This window comes from Cyrtonyx montezumae, unplaced genomic scaffold (assembly GCF_038088225.1).
Source record: "Cyrtonyx montezumae isolate F1298 unplaced genomic scaffold, pur_monq_1.0 scaffold_110, whole genome shotgun sequence".
Lineage (NCBI taxonomy): Eukaryota > Metazoa > Chordata > Aves > Galliformes > Odontophoridae > Cyrtonyx > Cyrtonyx montezumae.
Genome location: NW_027071838.1, coordinates 90,581 through 113,231, shown reverse-complemented (window position 1 = coordinate 113,231; position 22,651 = coordinate 90,581). Strand labels below are relative to the sequence as shown.

Below are 22,651 nucleotides of genomic sequence, written 5' to 3'. Positions count from 1 at the left end.
GCGGCTCCGTTCGGTTTCCGACACCGGAGAGGTTCAAGTCGCCGAGAAGTTCAAGTTCCCCATAAGGCACTTTTAAAGCCACGACGGGAGCACCCCCCCGTCCCCATCACCCCATGGCAGGGACAGGCGCGGGGGGGCCAGGCAGCGCTGGCGGGGAGCAGCGGGGGGAGGGGGGGGGTCCGGGGAGGGGGTGGGAATATATTACATCATCTTTTTTGTTTTTAAATATAGATAAACTCTTCTTTTAGGCAAATAGCGCCGGTCCCCCCCCCCCCTCCCCCCTCCAGAAAAAAAAAAATAATAAAACAACGGTGTGCGCCCCGGGGCCATGTGCAAAGGGCAGGAAGGGGGGTGACCGCGGGGGGGGCTGGGGGGGGGGGGTTGGGAACCCGGCCACCCCGAGGTGGGGGGGGTCCCGGGGGGGCTCACCCAGAATAGTGCAACGAGAGAAAGCAGCCGGGAGTGCAGGGGCGAGGGGGGCTCGCCGGGGGGGGGGGCTGCTCGGGGATGGGGGTGGGGAGCTCCGGGGTTAAGCTATGTACAGCGCGGACCGAGCGGCGGGGACCCCCCCCCCGCCGCTCCACCGGGAACCCCCGCCCGGTGCCGCGCTTCGGTTCCCGGGGATGGAACGGGGGGGGGGGGATGGGGGAGGGGGGGAACCCGGTCCGTCGTGCACGACGGCGGGGACTGCCCCGGGAATACGGGGTGGGGGGGAAAGGAATGAGCGGCGGCGGCGGTGGCGGCGGGGCCCCCCCCGCCCCATTGTGCAAATCCGCCATGGGGGAGTTTCCCCCTTTGCATAATTCAGAACAAACCGTGACGGGAAAAACAGGAACAGAGCGCGGTGGGGCGCGGCGGGCAGCGCTGCTCCGGGACACGGGCGGGTCCGCACCGCTCCTCCCCCCGCCCGGCGGGCACGGCCCGGTACGGAACGGCACGCTCCGCTCCGGCCTGCTACCGTACGGAACGGCCAGGGCTGCGCTGGGCATGCTACGGCTCGGCTCGGCTCGGCTCGGCTCGGCTCGGAGCAGCTCCGCTCAGCCCGGACCGGTTGAACGCTGCAGTTCAGCGCAGATTGGACCGCTTGGACCAGCTCAGCACGGACCAGCACGGCTCAGCCTGAACCAGCATGATGCAGCCTGGCACAGATCAGCCTGGCACAGGTTGACCTGGCATGGATCAGCCTGGCATAGGCTGGTCTGGCACGGCTCAGCCTGGCACGGCACAGTCCAGCACAGGTTGGCCTGGCACGGCTCAGACTGACACAGCTCAGCCCAGCACAGCTCAGCCTGGCACGGCTCAGCCTGGCACGGCACAGCCCAGCACAGCTCAGCCTGGCACGGCTCAGACTGACACAGGTTGGCCTGGGATGGATCAGCACGGCACAGGTTGGCCTAGCACGGCTCATCCCGGCACAGCTCAGCCTGGCACGGCTCAGACTGACACAGGTTGTCCTGGCACGGCTCAGCCTAGCCTGGTACAACCTGGCTCAGCTCAGCCTGGCACGGTTTAGCCCAGCCCAGCTCACCTCAGCCCAGCCCAGCAGACAGCCCGGCCCGGCCCGGCCCGGCCCGGCCCACCTCCCCCCTTCGTGCCGCAGCGGCGCGGCCGCTCTACGCCATCTCCACGGGCACCATGCCGTCCGGCTGCGGCCCCTCGTCGGCCTCGTGCTCCAGCTCCCCCTCGGGCTCCGGCTCCGCTTCCTCCTCCTCCTCCTTGATCTGCGCCGGACCCCAATAACGGGCGAGGGAAAGGCGCAGCCCCTCCAGGCGCCCGTTGGACAGATCGAGGCCGGGCGCTGCGGGGGGGGGGGGCTGGGGGTCGTCGCGGCGGCGGCGGCGGGTGCGCACCTCCAGGCAGTTCTGGCCCTTGAGGTGCCGCTGCAGGTGGTCGTCCTTGGCGAAGGCTTTGTGGCAGAGGTAGCACTCGTAGGGCCGCGCGCCCGTGTGCAGGTGCATGTGGTTCTTCAGGTCGTAGCTGTGCAGGAAGCGGGCGCTGCAGTGCTGGCACGAGTACGGCCGCTCGCCCGTGTGCTTGCGCATGTGGATCTTCAGCTTGTCGTTCCTGAAGGGGGGAGGAGATGGGGGGAGATGGGGGGAGATGGGGGTCAGCGGCGGCGGGGATAGCGCGGAACGGCTGGGGGAGGGGCGTGATGGGGACAGTGTGGGGCAGGGGTGTGATGGGGACAGTAGGGACACTCCTGGGACAGGGTGTGCTGTGGGGACAGTGTGTGGGAGGTGCGATGGGGACAGTGTGGGGCAGGGGTGTGATGAGGACAGTGTGGGAGGGGGCTGCAATGGGGACAGTGTGGGGCAGGGGTGCGCTATGGGGACAGCCGGGACTCTGCTGGGACAGGGATGAGCCATGGGGATAGCACAGGGACCTCTGGGCCACAGATATTCTATGGGGACAGCATGGGGACCTTTGGGACAGAGTGTACTATGGGGACAGCGTGGGACAGGGATGTGCTATGGGGACAGTATGGGGAACTTTGGGACAGGAGTGAGCTATGGGGACAGCATGGGGTCCTTTGGGACAGGGGTGAGCTATGGGGACAGTATGGGTCCTTAGGGGCAGGAGTGAGCTATGGGGACAGCATGGGGACCTTTGGGACAGGGGTGAGCTATGGGGACAGCATGGGTCCTTAGGGGCAGGGGTGAGCTATGGGGACAGCGGGGGTCCTTAGGGGCAGGGGTGAGCTATGGGGACAGTGGGGGTCCTTAGGGGCAGGGGTGAGCTATGGGAACAGCGTGGGTCCTTAGGGGCAGGGGTGAGCTATGGGGACAGCATGGGGTCCTTTGGGACAGGGGTGAGCTATGGGGACAGCATGGATCCTTAGGGGCAGGGGTGAGCTATGGGGACAGCATGGGGACCTTTGGGACAGGGGTGAGCTATGGGGACAGCATGGGTCCTTAGGGGCAGGGGTGAGCTATGGGGACAGCATGGGGACCTTTGGGACAGGGGTGAGCTATGGGGACAGCGTGGGTCCTTAGGGACAGTGTGCTACGGGGACAGCGTAGGACAGCGATGCGCTATGGGTGCCCCCAGGGAAGGAGCTCTCTATGGGGACCGTGTGGGGCATCCATGGGGCAGGGCCGGGGGTCAGTGGGGACACCGGGGGGACCCGAGGGGGGGGGTGGGGGGGGACGGACACGCGTGGCCGGGGCGGGGGCCGCGGCACTCACCGCGTGAAGCGCACGCCGCACACCTGGCAGGCGAAGGGCTTCTCGCCCGTGTGCGTGCGCATGTGGCGCGGCAGTTTGCCGGCGCCGTGGATGACTTTGTGGCACACGGGGCACTCCTGAGGCATTTGGGAACGTCGTTTGCGAACCAATTTATCGGGGCTTTCCAAGCCGGGCGCCAGCGCCTCGTGGTGCAGGGAACTCAGGTACGCCATCAGATCGGGATCGATGGCGTCCTCGTCCGAGCCGCCCTCCTCGGGGGACATCTGGTACGGGAACGGGAAGGCGTGCGGGGGCAGCTCCTCCTCCTCGGGCACCTCGAAGCCCTCGTAGGGCTGCGCCAACCCCTCGGGCACGGGGGGCGGCGTGGGGGGCTGCGGGGGGGGCGGCGGAGTGGCGGAGCCTTCGGCCTCGGCGGGCGGCTCCTCGCTGTGGTTGTTGAGGCGGGCACCGCGCGCCTGCAGGAACTTGCGGGTCTTCTTGCTGCGGCGCGCGGCGGGGCGGGCGGGGGGAGCGGAGGGGGGGTCCCCATCGGGGAGGGTGGCAAAGGCCTCCAGGTAACGCCGGGCTCGCTCGCAGTCGTCGTCGTCGGGGCCGGGAGCTTCGAGGCCGTGGCACTGCAGGATGTCGGCGCAGGCGGCGATGACGCACGGGATCTCGAGCAGTTGGGCGGCCTGCAGCACCTCGCCCATGTTGGAGCTGCTGATGGTCAGCGTGGCCGTGTAGGCGAACTCCAGCAGAGCTCCCAACGCCTCCGGCCCGACGAAGTCCAACTCGCAAACCTCCTGTCCCGGCCCCGGCCCCGCGAAAAGCTTCTTGAAGTAGCGGCTGCAGGCGGCCAGCACGGCGCGGTGCGTGCGGTACTCCAGCCCCTGCGTCCTGATGGTGACGTCGCACAGCAGCCCGAGCTGCCGCTGCTCGTTCAGGCTGCTCAGCAGCTCGCTGCTGTGCTCGGGGAAGGGGATGCCGATCAGGTCGTCCTCGGGGCTCGCCATCGTCCTCACCTGCGGGAGGACAGGGGGAGGGGGCTCAGCGCCGGGCGGCACCCGTGGGTGCTCAGGCGTTGGCGCTGCTGAGGTGTGACATCTCATCTCGCTGGGAGGCACACGTGGGTGCCAAAGCTCTGCTGCGGTGCAAGGAGTCTCCTTCCACCACGCAGCACCCATGGGTGCCAAATGCACGGCAAGGAGTCTCCTTCCACCATGCAGCACCCATGGGTGCCGAGGCATCAGGTGTGCTGTGGTGTGAGGAGTCTCCTTCCACCACACAGCACCCATGGGTGCCAAAGCTCTGCTGCGGTGCAAGGAGTCTCCTTCTACCACGCAGCACCCATGGGTGCCAAAGCTCTGCTGCGATGCAAGGAGTCTCCTTCCACCACACAGCACCCATGGGTGCCAAATGCACTGCAAGGAGTCTCCTTCCACCACGCAGCACCCATGGGTGCCAAATGCACTGCTAGGAGTCTCCTTCCACCACGCAGCACCCATGGGTGCCGAGGCATCAGGTGTGCTGTGTTGCAAGGAGTCTCCTTCTACCACGCAGCACCCATGGGTGCCAAAGCACCAGCTCTACTGCAGTGCAAGGAGTCTCCTTCCACCACGCAGCACCCATGGGTGCCAAAGCGTCAGCTCGGCTGCAGTGCAAACAATCTCCTCCCCACCACACAGCACCCATGGGTGCCAAAGCATCAGCTCTGCTGTGGTGCAAGGAAACTTCATCCCACCATGCAGCACCCATGGGTGCCAAGATATCAGATGTGCTGCAGTATAAAGAATCTCCTTACACCACGCAGCACCCATGGGTGCCACAGTGACGGATTTGCTGCAGTTCAACAAATCTCCTCCCCACCATGCAGCACCCATGGGTGCCAAAGCATCAGCTCTGCTGTGGTGCAAGGAAACTTCATCCCACCATGCAGCACCCATGGGTGCCAAGACACCAGATGTGCTGCAGTGCAAGGAATCTCCTTCCACCACACAGCACCCATGGGTGCCAAAGGGTCAGCACGGCTGCAGTGCTGCAGTGCAAAGAATCTCCTCCCCACCACGTAGCACCCATGGGTGCCCAGGTGACAGCTCCGCAGCGGTACAAGGAACCCCCTCCCCCACCTCGCAGAGTGGGGTCTGGAGGGGTGTGTGTGTGTGGGGGGGGGTGGGGGTGCACAGGTTGCCATCACCTCCGAGCACCCCGGATTGCGGTTGGACGCGAGGAACCGAGGCGTGCCCCCCCTCCCCCCCCCCCCCCCGCAGCCCCCCGCGCTCCCTCCTCCTCCACCACCGCCCCCAAAGCGACCGCAGCAAAGGGGGAAATCTCAGCGCGGCGCCTTTGAGCGGCGTTCGAGGCGCTGCGTTTCCTGCCAGCCCACCCCACCGCAGCCCCCCACAACCCACCCCACCGCAGCCTTCCCCCCCCCAGCCCGCCCCGTCGGGTTCAGCTCCCCGTCCTGGGAACGCGGGTGGGCGGCGGTGCCGGGAAGAGGGCCCCCAGGGCCGGGGGCCGCCCCACGGAGCCCGGCCGGGCTGGGAAGACGGGGCCACGCTTCCTGCCCGCAGATTAGGATCAGCGCAGCTCTGGGTTCCTGCCCCCACTCCCAGTGGGGGCCCAGCCCCCTCCCTACGCTTTGCCCCAGCCCCGGGCCGCTCCTCGCCCAGCCAAGCCCTGCCTGCGTGAGCAGGGCCTTTCCCACGCTGCAGCTGGCACTGCTTTGCGTCAGCGCTGCCATAAAACCGGCACCCAGGCCTCCCCGGGCTGGCGGCCCCATAGGGCACGTTGCACCCGGAGCGGTGGTACCGGCACCGGGTGTGGGGGGGGAGGGGTCGGATCGTGTCCCGGCATCGAGCGGCTGTCACGGCTGCTTGGTGGCACCGGGAAAGGGTCCGTCCTGAAAGGCAGCACCACAGTGCGTGGCATCGCCGCGTCGGAGCAGCTGCTGAGAGGATGAGGGAAGGTGTGCTGGGCAGCAAAAGCAGGCTGTGCCGTGGGGCAAAGCAGGCTGTGCCGTGGGGCAAAACTAAGCTGTGCCGTGGGGCAAAAGCAGGCTGTGCCATGGGGCAAAACTAAGCTGTGCCATGGGGCAAAAGCAGGCTGTGCCATGGAGTAAAACCGGGCTGTACCATGGGGCAAAGCAGGCTGTGCCATGGGGCAAAAGCAGGCTGTGCCATGGGGCAAAACTAAGCTGTGCCATGGGGCAAAGCAGGCTGTGCCATGGGGCAAAACTAAGCTGTGCCATGGGGCAAAGCAGGCTGTGCCATGGGGCAAAAGCAGGCTGTGCCATGGAGTAAAACCGGGCTGTACCATGGGGCAAAGCAGGCTGTGCCATGGGGCAAAGCAGGCTGTGCCATGGAGTAAAACCGGGCTGTGCCATGGGGCAAAGCAGGCTGTGCCATGGGGCAAAGCAGGCTGTGCCATGGAGTAAAACCGGGCTGTGCCATGGGGCAAAACCAAGCTGTGCCGTGGGGCAAAAGCAGGCTGTGCCATGGGGCAAAACCAAGCTGTGCCATGGGGCAAAACCAAGCTGTGCCATGGGGCAAAGCAGGCTGTGCCATGGGGCAAAAGCAGTTTGTGCCATGCAGAGCAAAACCAAACTGTGCCACAGAGCAAAACCGGGCTGTGCCATAGAGCAAAACCAGGGTGTGTCATGGAGAGCAAAACCAGGCTGTGCCACACCGTCCAACCAGTTTGCTCCGCACGGAGCGAAACCACGAGGTGCCACGGCGCAAAACCAAACCGTGCCACGGCGCAACACCGAGCTGCACCACGGGACAGAGCCGGGCCGTGCCGTGCCAAACGAAACCGCGCCGCGGACATCTCCACGCCGTGCCAAGCTGTGCCCACCTCCACGGGGATGGAGCGAAGCGAAGCCCGCCGCCGTGGCCGTGCCAAAGCCGCGCGGTGCCGTCGGCGGGCGCGGGGGACGTGCCCCCTCTTGTCCTGCGGCCCCCGGCACAGGAGCCCATCCCCATCCCCGCGCCGGCCGCTCCCTGCGCTTGGGTGCCCGCCAAGCTGGGGCTGCCTCGGCAGGCGGCTGGGAACGGCCCCGGAGCAACCGGCTGCGGAGCCGCCCCGCGCTGCCGAGCAGGCCCGACCGGCAGGGCAGGAGGCAGCCGCCCCTGAAACCGGGAAGCGGGCAGCGCCGACCGCCCGGGATGCCGGCGCCGTCCGACGGCCCCGTGCCCGCCCCTGCGGGGGTCTCCGGTGCCCACGAGGCGGGGGCGAGGGGATTAGGGGCGATTAAAGCATCAGGGCGCTGGGAGCCAACAGGCTGCGACAGCCCCCGATGGGATCAGTGGGATTAGCGGCGCGGGGGGGTGGGATTAGGGGAATTGAGCGCGCTGCGCTTCGGGGAGTGGGGGGGGGGGGGGACATGGGGACGCTGTGCCATCGAGATGCCCGGGGGTGGGGCAGGTTGGGGGTCACGAGGTGGAAGGATGGATGGACCATCGTCTGCAGCCCCGTGTCACGCGTGACGGCGGCGGCGCCGGGGGAGCGGAGCAGCCGTGGAGCTCTTCCCATCGGCCGCTGCCGGTGCTGCTTCACGCGGGGGGGGGGGGGTGGTTGGGGGGGGGGAGGTCCAGCAGCACGCAAAGCCCCCGCAGCACCGCTCCCTGGGCCCCGCACGGGCACCGCTCACACATCAGTGCCGTTCGGGAGCACGAAGCTCCGGTGCTCCGTCCTCGAGAGCAGAGTTATGGGGGGGGTGGGGGGGAAAGATGGAGCCGGGACCCCCCGCCGGATGCCCGCGGATGAGGGACCGGCGCTGGGGGCGGGGAGGTGGCAGGAGGGGGATTTTCCATCGCGCCCAACCGCCCGTCCGCCGCTTCTCCCCCGACACCCCGGCCCCCCCCACCCCCACCCCCCCGCGCATCCTCCCCACGGGAGCGAAGTCACATGCTGAGCGGGTGCCATCGAGGAGATCGCAGCGGCGATAAGGAAACTGGGGGGTTGTGTGTGCGTGGGGTGGGGGGGGAAAGCAAGGTGTGAGTGTGTCAGAACCGCCCTCGGCCCCACAGAAGACCCCCGGACGGCCCAGGGGACGGTGTCACCATGGGGACGGAGTGATGGGGAGGGGAGCATCGCGCTGCCCCCCCCCACCCCCCCCCCCCCAGGAGCAGCACTTTCTCAGTTACGTCAATGCCCGCAGCCGGGCCTGTTTCACCCTCGGCGGCCACATGGGGTTGGGAAAAGGGGGGGGTGGGGGAGGAGGTGGGGGTTCTCTCCCCATGCCGAGCAGACAGGCACGCTGCAATAGGAACAATGGCTGTGGGTCACCCTGACACCGCGCTCCCGGCCCCACAGCACCTGCCAGCCCCACTGTGCCATAGGGCCGCAGCCCGCACGCGGGCACGGGGCCAACCCGCACCTGGACCACGGCACAGAGGGACCCCAGGGTGCGCCCACCCCACTGCACGCAGGTGGATGGGGGGCGGGGGGGAGGGGGAGGGTCGTGGAGAGCACTGCCCCCACCTCGGGGTGCTGCCGCTCTGTCGAGGGACTTCACAGCTGCACTGGGGAGAATGAGTCACCCAGGAAGGTGAGCGCAGCGCCCGGCCCCTCGCCCCACGGGGCCCTTTGGGAGCCGGGAAGGGACCCAGGCGGCCGGGCGTCCCCCCACCCACCCATCCCCGTCCCCAAAGGGGGCCCTGGGTGCCCCCACTGCGCTGCATAGGGATGGAGTGGCTGTGGGACGGGGACTGTGCACCCCTTCACCCAACAGCACCTGCTGCAGTGGGGGGGGGATGGGGGTCCGGGCAGGCTGGTGGCCCCAGTGCATGCCCGAGATGTGGGTGGGGGTCCTGGGGGGTCCTGGGGCTGAAACAGAGCCCGGATGAGGGCTGGGGAAGCGGTCCCCACTCTTTGAAAGAAGAAAACAGCGAGCACACAAGAAAGGAAATGGCTTGAAGAGATGAGAGGGTAAACAGCACCCACCCGCCCCACTGCCGGGGTGGAGGGGGGTGAGCCCCACAGCCACCCCTGCACACCGGGACCCCATCCCATCGCGCACCCGTTTGGCTGCCCCCAAACATCAAACTCCCCACGGCCATAGGGCTGAGCCCTCAGCAATGTGGGGCGGGCGGCCGCCCATCGCCGTCCCGGTGCCCATCCCCACACCGCCCGGTGCCATGCCTCCCCTCTGCCGACCCCAATGGGTCCCCGCAACGGGAACCCACCGCCCCTCACCCACCCAGCACCCACAGGGCTCCATCCCCACACCAAACCCACCCCCGTGCCACGCGGCACGGACACCGAGTCACCCATCCCATCCCTCTGCAGGCAGCGCAGGGCTCCCTCGACGCCACCATCCCTCCGCCGGCCCCATAACCTCCCGGACCGGGCCCCGCCGTGCCACCCCACGTCCACCCCAACCCCACGGACGGCAGCGGGTGGGCACGCCGCTCACCTGGCGCCTGTGCCCGCGTGGCCGGGCGCTGCTCCGGCGGAGGCAGGGAGGGAGGCAGGGTGCTGCGCTGTGTGAACTTGGCCCCGCTCCCCGCTGCACTTCAGCGCGGATCCCACCTCAAAAGGAGTCGACGCCCACACCCCGGGTCACGCACCTCCCAGCCCCGCTTCCCAGAACACACACAGCATTAACCCTTCTGCAGCCGACACGGAACGGGGCGAGGGGGAGCCCCGAACCCCTTTCCCGGTGGAGGAAATTCCCAGGGGTGCCGGTGCCGTCGGTCCCGCACCGTGGCCATCCCCTCCCCGGTGCCGCGGTGTCACCGCTCGCCTCCGTCCCTCCCGTGGCCCCGGGGCTGGGCGCTGGGCGCCGGCTGCTCACCGCCGGCCACGGCCGGGAGCGGGGCTGCCACCGCAGGGCTGGGCTCGGTGCGGCGTGCCACAGCCTGTCCCCGGCCCCAGCACGGCGCATGCCCGGCCTGCTCTGCCCCATAGCCAGCCCCGACGACGCCGGGCCCACGGGCGCTGCTGCGCTCCTATAGCTGGCCCCAATGCCAAGTCATCCATGGGTGCTCCTGTGACCCCACAGCCAGCCCCAAGGGGCCTGCTGTGACCCCAAAGCCAGTCTACCCATGGGTGCTGCTGTGACCCCATAGCCAGCTCCAAAGGGGCCTGAAGTGACCCCAAAGCCAGTCTACCCATGGGTGCTGCTGTGACCCCACAGCCAGCCCCAAGGGGCCTGCTGTGACCCCAAAGCCAGTCTACCCATGGGTGCTGCTGTGAGCCCATAGCCAGCCCCAAAGGGCCTGCTGCGACCCCATAGCTAGCCCCAAGGAGCCTTCTGTGACCCTATAGCCAGCCCCAAGGGGCCTGCTGTGATCCCACAGCCAGCCCATCCATGGGTCCTGCCAGAACCCCACAGCCAGCCCATCCATGGGTGCTGCTGTGACCCCATAGCCATCCCCAATGCCAGCCCCAAGGGTCCTGCTGTGACCCCATAGCCAGTCCCAATGCCAGCCCCAAGGGTCCTGCTGTGCCCCCATAGCCAGTCCCAAGGGGCCTGCTGGGCCCCTACAGCCAGCCCATCCATGGGTGCTGCTATGACCCTATAGCCAGCCCCACTGGTGCTGCTGTGAACCCACAACCAGCCCATCCATGGGTGCTGCTATGACCCTATAGCCAGCCCCACTGGTGCTGCTGTGAACCCACAACCAGCCCATCCATGGGTCCTGCTGGGCTCCCACAGTCAGCTCAAAAGGCCCTGCTCATAGCCACCCCATAACCAGCCCATCCATGGGTGCTGCTGTCCCCCATAGCCAGCCCCAATTCCCAACCTATAGGTGCTGCTGTGACCCCATAGCAGACCCCAGTGCTAGACCATCCACAGTTGCAGCTGCGCCCCTATAGCTGACCCCAATGCCAGGCCCGTGCTGTGTCAGACACAGCTGCTGCAGGGAGATGGGCACAAAGGCCGTGAGCACACTGCGACCTGGGGAGGGGGCACACAAGTGACCCCATCCACCCCCCAGCACCCACCCTCCCCCATTCCCCCCCACCCCAGCCCCCTGCTCCGCTCCCCGGGGCAGGCTCAGGCTTCTCGCAATGCCCCCATAATTACACCCTCTGCATCCCCAGCCAAACAGCAATTAGCGCCCGAGCTGCAGCCCCACACCCCAGCACCCGCCCGGGCCGCCCACACCAACACAGCGCCCATATGGGGCAGCGCCGTGGGGCTGCCCCCCAACCCCCCCCTCCCCGATCCCAGTCATGCCAACCATGGGGAGGGTGGCACAAGGCAGAAAGGGGAAGAGCACTGCAGCTGCCCCACATGGGGGGGGGGGAGGGGGAGGGAAAGCAGTGAGGGGGAGGGGACCCTCCAGCAACGTCCTGAGAAAGACGCTGCCCTGCGTTGTGCAAGAGCCCGGCCCCACAGGAGGGCACGCAGTGGGGCAGTATCCACTGCAGTGGCATCTCCGTGGGCACCGCCGTGTCACCGCAGCTCAGCCCGGCTCCTGCTTGCACTCCCGAGCTGCCAGGACCCGGCGGTGGGCTCAGGACCCAAACCGACAGCCCCACGAGGGAGGGAGGGAGGGGAGGGAGCGTGGCACCTGCCTGCCAGCCCTGCCCTTTGCTCCCCATAAAGGAGGGGAACGGCGCCAGCCCCCCCTGGCCCAGGTGTGCCAGGTGCTAAGGGCGGGAGATAAGGTGGGCGAGGCGGGCAGGGAGGGGCACCCATGGGCACGCAGCCCTGACTCAGGGTTCCCGCTGGTGGCCGGGCCCCGCTGGGGGTGACTCACCGCGGCCCCCCCACCCTGGGGGTGTTGCAACCTTCCCCAGCGCTGGCCGCAGGGGGGGGGTGCACCCTAAGGGGACCTCCGGTGCCCACTTGGTGGGAGACAGCCACGCTGTGGGGCACTGGGAACACTGGAGTGACCCCAAGCCACGCCGCATCCCCACCCGGCAGCGTTTGGGATGGGCAGAGCCACGATGGGGCACGGCCCACGAGCATCCCCGCTCCGGCACAGCACCGGGCACCGAACCACGGGCACCTCTCCCACCGCACATCCACTGAGACCCCGATGCCCCCACCCCAGCAGCACTGGGATGGAGGGGGATGAGAGCTCCCCGTTCCCGGAGCCGCTGAGCCCGGGTGTGCCGAGGGCAGGGGATGGGGCAGATGGGGTCGGACGCTGCGCTGTCCCCAGCTGCACCCGGACACGGCGCTGCGTGGAGGCAGGAGGAAGGAACGGGGAAGGAAGGAGTTGTCGAAACGGAGCCCGAAGGGGAACAGGAAGGAAACGGTCAACAGCAGCCACGGGGTTCGACCACCCCAGTGGGGGTGAAACCCACCCCGAGGTGCGTGTGGGGCGCAGAGGGGCTGAGGTTTGGGATGGTCTGGGTGAGCGGTGCTCCAAACTGCAGCCAGGCCTGTGGGGGGGGGAGGGGGGGGGGGCACGTCCTGCCCCATGGACCCCATGGGCAGTGGGACACAAATGGGGCAGCTCTGATGCCACCGCCACACAGCACACAGACAGAGCCCCTCGGGGGGCAGTCAGACCCCCAGGTCTCACTGCACCGCGCAACACCAAGGTTGGGGGGGGGGAGTGTGGGTGGGTGACATTGCCCCCCCCCCCCACCCAAGGAAGATCCATCCTGGTGGCATCCCGAGCACCCAGAATCACCAGCGCAGGATGGGCCCCGATGCTCCATCCCATGGGGTCACCCAGCAAGGACAGTGCCAGCCCGCAGCCCCCCCCTTACACCCCCCGAAATAGCCCAGCTTCCGCCCCCACGCAGCTGCCTCCAGCTCCCCGCTGCCCACAGCTGATCCGGGCCGGGAAGGAGGGGGCAGGCAGCTCTAATCCCCCCCGAGCCCACTTAGCACAGCCATGCCCCCCCCCCACCCCGATCCACACAGCACTGAGACCTCCAGCCCTTCCCCCCCCCTCATCCACCTGGGGAAGCCACACATCCTGCAGCATGGAGCTGGACACGCAGCCAGGCCACGGCACGTGGGGCTGTCCCCACGGCGTCCCCAAACTGGGAAGCTCCCACTGAGCCACCCAGGCCGGGAATCCCCCCCTCCTTTCCCCATCCCATCCCACAGAGCACAGCATCCCCCCCCCCCCCCCCCACCCCCACCCCACCCATCCTCACCACAGCATCACCGCAGGGACCGGGCACGGGGACAGCACCGAAGGACAGCACGGAACCGTCACAGCCCCGTGGTGCTCCGCGCCATCCCGAGGGTGGGCAGCGCCCGGACCCCCGCTCACCGCCGCCTGCAGCCGCTGCCCATGGGGACGCAGCGGGGACGGCCGGGGCAGCGTGGAGCACGCACAGCTGAGCCTGCCGGGAGAGGCCAGCGCTCTGACCTACTTCTCCTTCCGCATCACCTGCTTTCATTTTCCCTCGCCACGGCTCAGTCCCCCCCCTCCCTCCCTCCCACGGCCCCGACCCGTCACGCTGCTTGGCTCCCCAGGGACACCGGGGCCCACGGTTCCCCACGGCACGCGGAGGGGTGACGGCGGCGTGCCACCGGGTCCTCGGCACGCTGAAGGTCACCGGGCACAGCTGGGGACAGGCACGGCCACCTCTCCCCCCCCCACCCCCCCCGGCCACCCCAGCGTCACCTCCCTGGCACGAAGCGAGTTGGACGGGTCTCAGCCCGGCCCCTCTCGCTCAGTCCTCGGTCGCCCCGGGGGCTCAGCGGGGTGTGGACGCACAGCTCAACATGGGGACGGAGCTCTGCCCCAGGGACACGGGCGTTGTTGCAGGGATGGCAACCTCGCTCCCACCCCCGCCCCCCAGCGTCCCCCTTTGGGGGGGGGGGGTTTCTATGGAAAGGCCCCGGCACAGGGGGAGCACACGCTCCCGGGGGCTCCCGCCAGCAGCCAGCGCTGCCAGGAGAGATTTCTGTGTGGTTTCATCATCCACCGCCGCCCCGAAGGAGAAGTTCCTGCTCCGTCGCAGGACACCCACCCACCCTTCAGGGCCGGGCCGCGGGGCTGTGCCCACCGCCCTTCCTCCCCCCCACACCCCATCCCCACCCCCCCCCCGGCGTGTGCTCAGGGCCTTCGTGCCACGTGTGCACTGAGGGTGCATGGCAGCAGCTGGCAGAGCCGCGTCCACAGCTTCGGGCTCAGCACTGCTGCCGGCAAAGGGGGGGCTGGGAAGGGGAGGGGGGGTCAGTCCTGCAAAGCTCTCAGAGCCCCCCCAGGATGCTGTTCTCCATGGCCCCAGCCCGGTGGTTGCCCCCCCAGGCCGCAGCGTGGCAGCAGCAGGGTTCACCCGCTCGGTCCCCTCCTCACCCCCCAGCCCAGGAGCTGCCCCCTTCCCCCTGCACCGCAGTCCCACTGCCCCACGTCCCTCCGCAGCCCCACAGCTTCCCCTTCTCCGGGCTCCGAGCTGAAGTTCCCCTCTCTCCGTACCCAGAACCACAGCCACGCAACCCTCAGCGGGCACCAAGGGACCCCAACCCGTGAGAAACTCTCCCCCCCCCCCGAAACACACGCACCCCATACAGGAGCTGTGCCCGGAGAGCTGCTGGCCTGGTTCTGTGTGGGGAAACTGAGGCACAGCGAGACTCACCCCAAAGGCACCAAACCAAAGGCATCATCCGGAGCTCGAGGCCGGGAGGGGGACCCGGGTACCCAAAATGCGCACCCCCTACATCCCCCCCACCCCAAACGGAACAGCCCACGGTCAAGGGCAGCCGCAGCCCAAGACAACGACCGTCGTGTGGTGCGAGGGTAAACACCGCACCCCGCCCCGGACAAACAGCGGCGGGGACAGCGGCCCGAGGGGAGCGCGGCACCGAGCTGGGTGCGGGGCAGAGTCCACGGGTCCCGGAGCTCAGGGTGCTGGGTGGGGTAGGGTGGGGGGGCGGGCACCATGGGCAACCCCCCCCCCCCGCCTGCCCGGCGTTGCCTGAACCATCACCGCGGCCCCAGCGTTGCCATCGGATGTCATTCCCAAGTGCGAGCTCACCGGGGCAGGGCAGGTTCCCGGCAGGCCCCACGCGGCAGGACACGGGGACACCAGTGGGGACAGGGAGCAATGGGAGTACCCAGCACCCCCTCGTCAGCGCGCCCGAGGGGCTCAGACACCACCGAACCGCGGGACGGTGCCACTCGTGGGCCGGGAGCCCCGGTGCGGGGGACCGGCAGCACTTGCAGGGTCAGGGCAAGAAGAGGAGGGGACCGAGAGGAGGGGACCAGGACGAAGGGACGCGTCCCGGTGCTCGGTTGCCCACCGCCGCAGCCCCGGGAGCGTCCCCCGAGCTCCGAGTGGAGCGCGCAGCCCCCACCCCCCCCTCCTGGCACCGCGCCCGCCGACGTGTCCGCGTCCGCCGGCGGTTCCCGTACCCGCCGCTCCCAGTGCGCGGAGCCGAACGGAGCTACCGGGAACCGCACCGGGAACCGAGCCCGGAACGGAGCGCACCGCCCCGGAGCCGAAGCCCGGAACGGAGCGCACCGAACTGCACCGGGGCCCCGCCGCGGGGGCACCGGAACGGCGCGACTCACCGGGGCCGGGCTGCGGGCACCGGGCCGGTGGCGGTACGTCCGTCGCTCCCTCCGTACAGACAGAGCCGTCGGTCCGCCGGGCCCCGCGCTTCCCCCCCCCCTACCCCCGTCCGTTCCGCGCCTCCGCCGCTCTCCACCTGCGCTCTCCGCGCTCACCTGCGCGCCCCGCCCCGCCCAGCGCCGGTCCCGGGACCGCGGCCCCGCCTCCGCCTCCACCTGCACCGCCGCCCCGCCCTGCCCCCCCCCGCCGCCGCCACCAGGAAGCGCCCGCCCCCTCCGCGCCCATTGGGCAGCGCGCCGCACCGCCCGCCTCCTATTGGTGGAGGGGGCTGTCCGTCACCCCCCCCCCCCGGTCCGTGCCGCCCCCCCCTTCCCTCGGGGGAGGGCGGCGGCGTTCCCCCCCCACCCCCCCCAACCCCCCCCCCGAGGCCGGAGGGGAGCGGAGCGGTGGGGCCCGGCCGCGGAGAGCGGGGGGAGGAAGAGCTGAGTCAGAGCGCCCGGGGGGGGGCGGCGTGGAGGGAGCGCGCTCACACCGGGGCCGCCCCCCGCTGGGGGGAGCCCGGTCCGGCGGTGCCGCGCCCGGTGCCAGGCGCTGAGCGCTCCGCCCGCTGCGGCCGCGGAGCTCCGGGCCCGCCCCGCTCGGTGCCGGCTGCGGGGGGGGGAGGGGAGGGGAGGGGGCAGAAGGGAGAACGGGGCACCGGGAGCGGAGAACGGAAAACCCGGTGGGTAGAGAGAGGAATACCGGGGAACGGATAACCGAACACCGGGATGGAGAACGGGGGTGAAGAATCGGGCACCGGAGAGTGGAGAACGGCGAACCGGAGGCCGTGCACCCTCTGGCACCGAGAAACGGGCACCGGGCGTGGAGCCCCCCAACCCCCCCCCTGCCCCCGGCCCTGCGCTGCCGGTGAACGGTGCGGGCGGAGCACCACCTCCCAGCGGCCCCGGGCAGGTGTCGGCCGAGGGTCCCGTTCCGACCTGTGCGGCCGCCGCAGGGCCCCGGGGGGGCGGCAGCGGGCGGCCCGGCCCCGCGCTCACCTCGCCTCACCCCGACCCCCCCGGAGCGCTCCTGACTCAGAGCCCGGCGCGGCCGCTGCCCGGAGCGGGTGGAAAGTGTGAGCCGCCGCCGCGCTCTGCCAATGCAAACACCGCCCCGCAGACGTTATGTCAGCGAGGAGGGCGGGGGGCTCCGCTCCGGGCCGGCCCCCGCCTCTCCCGGTTCCCCCGGTGCCCGCTCCCGGTTCGTTCATCCCCGTCTCTGCCGCCGGTACCGGGCACCTGCGGCCGTTCCCTATTGCTTTTCCCGAGCGCAGCGCGGTGCACGGAGCTGCATCTCCGTCCGTCTGTCCGTCCACCTGCCTCACCTCCACCCAGCTCCAGCCCTGCGGTCACCTGTCCGTCCGTCTGTCCGTCCGTCTGTCCGTCCCTCTGTCCGTCCATCCCTTCTCCTTCCCCCCTCCCCCCCACCCCAACCACCGCCTGACCCGTCCCGGGGGTTCAGATCTGTCCCGGGGGTTCGGAACCCGCTCGGGGTTCCCGCAGATTCTGCGGCCTCGGAGGGGGGAAATCCGCCAAAAATCCCCTCCCCGCCGCTGCCACCGAAACCCCCCGTCCCCAGCCCGAAACCGTCCTCCCACGTCCCCGCCGCCTTCCGGTGCCCCCGTGGCGGAGCCCCCCCCCATCCCCTCTCTCCCCGTTCCGCACGGGGACCCGCCGCAGCCCCACCGCTTCCAACCGGAGGCAGAAGCTTTCGGTCCCCTCTCCCCCCTTCCCCCACCCCCATCCCCGGCGCTTCCCGCAGCCCCGCACCGCCCTCCCGGGCCCCGAATCCGCACGGCCCCCGCCCCGCACGGCCCCGCCGCTATTTTTAACCGCTGCTCTATTTTGGTGCCCCGCGGTCGCGCTCCGCCGCACCGTTCCCTCCGCCGCCCCGACGGCGCGGACCGCTCTCACCTCGTGGCACCGGGAGCGGGCGGGGGCCGCGGAGCCGCCAGGCCCCGTCTGTGCCGGGCCGGCGGCGTGGCAGGAAGGACCGGGCGGTCATCTCGGCCCGGCCCGGCCGCCTGCAGAGGGCACTGCCGGTCCCCGGAGCGCGTCGGAGCCCCCGGGTGACGGCACCGGGGCAGCCCCGGAGGGAGGCGGCAGAGCGCACCGGGACTCGGAGTGCTTTCGGTGCCGGTGACACCGTTTATTGGAGTTATAAATAACGGGTGCAGATCGGGCGTGGCGGGATCGGGGTGCTGCTCCCGATGTGCTCGTCTTCCTACGCTCCCGCTGTGCTCACCTGCCCGGATTCCAGCTGTGCTCACCTGCAGCACCTCGGATACGCTCTTCTGTCCCACGTTCCAGCTGTGCTCACTCCCCCCCCCACCGACACATTCCAGCTGCGCTCACCTGCCCCGTGCTCCCTCCAGAGGTGCTCGCTTCCCATGCTCCAGCTGTGCTCACCTGCTCTGCCTCAGGGGTGCTCCTATTCCAGCTGTGCTCACCCCCCCCCCCCATTCCAGCTGTGCCCCCCATTCCAGCTGTGCTCACCTGCTCTGCCTCAGGGGTGCTCCTATTCCAGCTGTGCTCACCCCCCCCCCATTCCAGCTGTGCTCCCCATTCCAGCTGTGCTCACCTGCTCTGCCTCTGATGCACTTTTCTGCCCCCTACTCCATCTGTACTCCCCTCACCCATTCCAGCTGTGCTCATCCTGACCGCCCCACATCCTCTGCTCGGGGGCTCTGCTCTCTCCCCCCCCCCCCCCCAAATCCACACGCGCACTCTGCCCACCCTCCTCTACTTTCTCCTTTTCTCCCTTGTACAAAAGTAACATAAATTAAAATACAATTTAACCACTGACATCGGAGTAACCAAGGAGAGATTAAATAGCGCCCTGCCCCAGAGCGCGACCCCCGAGGTTGGGGGCTTCCAGAGTCCCATGGGCTGCATGACAAAGCACCCAGCCCCCGGGGAGGGGTGGGGGGGAGGGGGCAGGGAAAGGGCTGGGGGGATGTGCCACCCCCCGTGGCCGCTCAGCGGGGCTGTGCCAGCAGCACCTCCAGCCAGCACGGGCACGAGGTGATGAACTGCCGCGAGTAGCACGGCCCCCAGCCCTTCCCAAAGCTGATGCGGACGCTATGGGGGTCACAGGGCCCATCCCCACGCTGCCACCCCCCCGCCCCCAGCCCCCCCGCCCGCTCGTAATCAAACACCTTCACCGAATACCCGGGCAGCACCTTGAGCACGGCGAGCCCGTGGGCTCCTGGGGGGCCCAGGGTGGGCGAGCTGACAAAGATGGGGTGCTCGCTGCGGTTGTAGGCCCAGACAGCGCCCAGCTCGCGGCTCAGCAGCAGCCCCCGCCCGATCTTGCCCCGTGCCCGGCGCACGGCGCGGCTGCGGTGCACGGCCGGCAGTTGGCCCAGGCAGAACCCGCTGCCCCGCGGCAGCTCGCAGAAGACGTTCACCGACGCCTCGTGGACGGCGTAGAGTCGGCCCACGCGTGTCCGGTGCTCCCAGTACGCCAGTTTGCACCAGCAGCCGTCCCGCGTGGAGCTCCACGACAGGCTGGTGTCTGCCGGGGAGAGCGGAGAGGTCGGAGCGTGGCACGGCAGCACCCGGTGCCGCGTGGCTACGGACAGCCCCACGCGCAACAGTGGTCCCAAGTGACGGCGCATAAGGGATCGGCATCAGTGGGTCACATATGGGGCACCCCACGGCTGGGATACGCAGTGCCGGAATCGGTGCGTGGCTGAGCGATGTAGGCCCAGGGCGGCCCCCCACCGCCGGCCCCTGGGGGCTGTGCCGAGTTGGGGGGGAGGGGGGGGGGGTCGCCGGTGGATGGGAGGTGGAGCCGGGCGGCCTCGTGGCACACAGCCAGGCCGGAGCCGCGTGCGTCAAGGCACATTGTGTGCGGCCCCGTGGGCAGCGCTTCCTCCGGCGGGGAGTCCGGCGCGGCCAAAAATAACAGGAGCCCTGAGGGCTGGGGGGGGTGGGGGGGTGAGGGAAGAGAGGGGAGGTGGAGGGGGGTGGGGTGGCTTCTCCCAGCATAACCCTCTCATCGGCTCTTGGTTCTGCTCCTGGTTTTTTTTGGGTACCGTGTTTTTGCCCCTTACCGTGCCAATCCGCGTGGTTGCAGCTGAAATCCAGGAGCTGGGGGGACTTGGGCTCGGCCGGCCAGGAGGGGCTGATGCACTTCGAGTAGGGGGGCGGAGGGGTCTCTATTGTGGGGGGGGGACACGACGGGAAGCAGTGAGGAATTGTGCACGTGCCCCAGTCCCTTCAATGCACCCCCATACCCCGATCCCAACCCCCACCGGGGACCAAATGCTGGAGGGAGTCCGTGGGTGAAATGCTGGAGGGAATCCATGGATGGGGAGCTGCAGGGACCCCAGGGACTGGGGGCTTTGGGGCCACAAGGATTGGGGGCTGCAGGGACCCCAGGGACCAGGGGCTGTGGGACCACAAGGACTGGACACAGAGGACCCCCCAGTGGCAAGGAGGGCCGGGGGGGGGGCACTCACCGGGCGCAGCCAGGCGGCTGAAGTGATGGGGGTTGCAGCAGAGCGCAGTAGCATCCCCGCAGCCCCCCCGGCCCCCCGCGCTCTGGCAGTAGCAGAGATGCTTGAGCTCATGGGGCTGCCGCAGGTCGGGCCAGCGGAACAGACGGCACAGCAGCACCTGGGGGGGCAGCGCCTGCTTGGCCCCCCGCGGCACCCAGACGCAGCCGGACTCCCACGCCCCGCGGCTCTCCACCGCCTGCAGCAGCAGCTCCAGCTCCTCGTCCTTCAGCTTCTTGAACAGAGCGTGCACCGCGGGCTTCAGAGCACCGGGACCGTCCTCGGGGCCGGGGGCCGAGCAGCGCTGCCGCCACAGCCGCCTCAGCAGCGCGGCACGGCGAGAGCGGAACATGGGGCAGCGGGGCCGAGCTGGGGACGGGGACACGGGTGTCACTCGATGCGCTCGGACGCGTCACGCCGAGTCCCTCCCGCCGGCACCGCGGTCCCCACGGGGCCGCCCCGTCTATCGCCCGCTGCTCCCAGCATGCAGCCGGACCTCGGGTGCTCCCACCATCCCCGACCCCCAAAACAAGCCCCGTGCAGAGCAGCGTCCCTGTCCCCGTGCCACGTCCCCTGCGTGGGGTCCCGGGGTCGGGGTCAGACTCACGGTGGGCGGCGGAGCGGCGTGCCTGGAGCGGGGGCTGCGTGTAGGGCCGCGCTGTGGGGCGGCCCGGACCGCTCTGCCCACGGCGCTGCCGCTTTCAGGGCTTTTTCCTGTGCCGGGACTCTCTCCTCCCCCGGCCCTCCCCGTTTGGGGAATTCATTGATTCGCGTGTCCGGAGCTCGGCTTGAGATGCGGACGGGGTCAGGACGCGGCGGCAGTGGGGCGGGAGCGTGGGCTGCGGTGTAGGGGACGCCCGCAGCGTTGGTCCGATGTCCCCAAAACGGGGGCACAGCGGGGAGCCCAGGGGGCAACGTTCACCGCAGCGTAACAGCACATAACCCGGCCCCATGGGGAAGGGGAGCAGTGGGGTGCAGCACCGGGGGGTCCCACAACGCCCCGATCCTTGCGATGCTGTGAAGATGATCTGAGCCCCTTCAAATCAGGGGTCCCCACTGCCCCCCCCCCCCACAAGCTGTCCCAGCAGTCCCCCCCGCCCCCCCGCGGGGACACTGTGAGGGTGGGAGCCCATGGCACAACAAAGCCATAATGTAAACGGGACCCTTATCCCGCGTGGGGCCGCGCTTCCTGCTCCCAACTTCCCGGCGAGATAAGGGCGGCCGCGCTGGCGCCAGGCGTGCACCACGGCTCGGGGCTCCGCTGCGAGGAATAGGGCCTGCAGCCCCACAACCGAGCCGGCACGGAGCAACTCTGGGCACACAGAGACCCACAGCTGACCCCGAGGGTGCCCCGTCGTCCCGTGATCTGGGGCCGCAGCCCGAGCTCCGGGGTATGTTCTGATCCCGTTGCTTCCCGACGGCTCTTGGCGGCGGCGGTGCCGGGCGGGCGCGTGGGGCTGGGGCAGGAAACGGCCTGGAGCTCTCTAAACAAGGGGCTGAGTCACAGCACAGATAACCCAGGGGAGGGGGAAGCGGGGCCACGGCTCCCGGCACCGGTCCCTCGTCAATGAGGGGGCTGGGGACCCCCCCAGGTGGGGCCATGGGTCTGGGCACTGATGGGTAGAGATATGGCAGGGGATGAAGTTCTGGGGGTACACGTGCCTGGGGTGGGGGGGATACCATCAATCCTTGGTGCTCACACACTGTTTAGGTTTATTGGGGTCGTGGTGCTGGGGTGGGGGGGATCAAACTGGGCCGGGTCCTGGTGCTGAGGGGGGCTCCATCAGGTACGGGCCGGGCAGCACAGAGCCATTGTGGGATAACGGAGCGTCCTGGGGAGAGAGGCACAGGGGGTGAGCACCCCCAGCAGCACCACAGCCAGGAACCCCACAGCCCTCCTTCCCCAAGCACCCACCACCTCCACCACCGGGACCCCCACAGCACCCAACCCCCCCCACAGAGCAGGACCCCCCACACCCCATCACACATCCCCAGTCCAGGACCATCATATCCAGATCCATTCCCCCCCCTCTCACCTCAAACACTGCAGCCAGAACCCCGCACCCCCACCCAGGACCACCGTGGCCAGATCCCCACCACTCACCGGGCTCACGGGGGTTGGGGATCCCACCGTGGGGAGGGGGCCGTGCCCTACTCCAGCAGCTCCCGGATGCACCAGCTGCACAGCAGGAGGTAGACGCACTCCCGCAGCACCCGCAGCACCCAGTGGCCGAGGCGCAGCCCCAGGGACGCGGTGCCGGGTGCTGGCAGTGCCACAGCCCGTGCCATCCGCTTCACGGTGCCCGGTGACCGAGCTGCCGTGGGGTGCAGGAGACACATGGCAGCGGGATCTGAGCGGGGAGGGATCTGCATGGCCACACGGTGCCCCGGGCAAGCGCTGGAACCTGCTCCATTCACCGCGCTTCAAAAGCTGCCACAATGACACACACGTGGGGAGGGGGGCACCGCCTGGGGACACTTTTGTTCGGGCAGAGCACCAAGGGAA

General features: G+C 69.4%; 3 protein-coding genes across 5 annotated transcripts; all 3 read right to left on the bottom strand.

Moving 5' to 3' along the window:
- Positions 1-1,613: 1,613 nt before the first annotated feature.
- ZBTB7B (zinc finger and BTB domain containing 7B) lies at positions 1,614-15,806 on the bottom strand. 3 transcript variants are annotated; one of them, XM_065729857.1, is made up of 3 exons: positions 15,761-15,806; positions 3,186-4,186; positions 1,614-2,064 (listed from the first exon to the last, which is right to left on the bottom strand). In XM_065729857.1, exons 2-3 carry the CDS (start codon positions 4,175-4,177, stop codon positions 1,614-1,616), a joined length of 1,443 nt encoding a protein of 480 aa, XP_065585929.1. In that variant the 5' UTR covers positions 4,178-4,186; positions 15,761-15,806. The 3 variants fall into 3 exon arrangements, with proteins under 3 accessions (XP_065585929.1, XP_065585927.1, XP_065585928.1); XM_065729855.1 differs by lacking the exon at positions 15,761-15,806 and adding an exon at positions 15,605-15,746; XM_065729856.1 differs by lacking the exon at positions 15,761-15,806 and adding an exon at positions 9,580-10,197.
- Positions 15,807-18,379: 2,573 nt separating this feature from the next.
- Positions 18,380-20,559, bottom strand: LOC136044533 (mothers against decapentaplegic homolog 6-like). The gene is made up of 3 exons (XM_065729854.1): positions 20,110-20,559; positions 19,702-19,806; positions 18,380-19,160 (listed from the first exon to the last, which is right to left on the bottom strand). Exons 1-3 carry the CDS (start codon positions 20,495-20,497, stop codon positions 18,622-18,624), a joined length of 1,032 nt encoding a protein of 343 aa, XP_065585926.1. The 5' UTR covers positions 20,498-20,559; the 3' UTR covers positions 18,380-18,621.
- Positions 20,536-22,485, bottom strand: LOC136044530 (uncharacterized). Its single transcript, XM_065729852.1, is given in 9 exon segments — positions 20,536-20,618; positions 20,753-20,837; positions 20,839-21,056; positions 21,059-21,122; positions 21,124-21,216; positions 21,218-21,247; positions 21,249-21,457; positions 21,937-21,977; positions 22,301-22,485. Coding segments are annotated over 9 exon segments (1,008 nt in total).
- Positions 22,486-22,651: the final 166 nt, after the last annotated feature.

Bases quoted from the DNA above. Each gene is read 5' to 3' on its own strand.
- LOC136044533 (XM_065729854.1), bottom strand. From the start codon at position 20,497: ATGTTCCGCTCTCGCCGTGCCGCGCTGCTGAGGCGGCTGTGGCGGCAG. The intron at 19,807-20,109 runs GTGAGTGCCCCC...CCCCCACAATAG, and splicing joins CAGCCGCCTGGCTGCGCCCG to AGACCCCTCCGCCCCCCTAC. The intron at 19,161-19,701 runs GTAAGGGGCAAA...TCTCCCCGGCAG, and splicing joins CAACCACGCGGATTGGCACG to ACACCAGCCTGTCGTGGAGC.
- ZBTB7B (XM_065729857.1), bottom strand. From the start codon at position 4,177: ATGGCGAGCCCCGAGGACGACCTGATCGGCATCCCCTTCCCCGAGCAC. The intron at 2,065-3,185 runs GTGAGTGCCGCG...TCCCCCCTTCAG, and splicing joins TGCGGCGTGCGCTTCACGCG to GAACGACAAGCTGAAGATCC.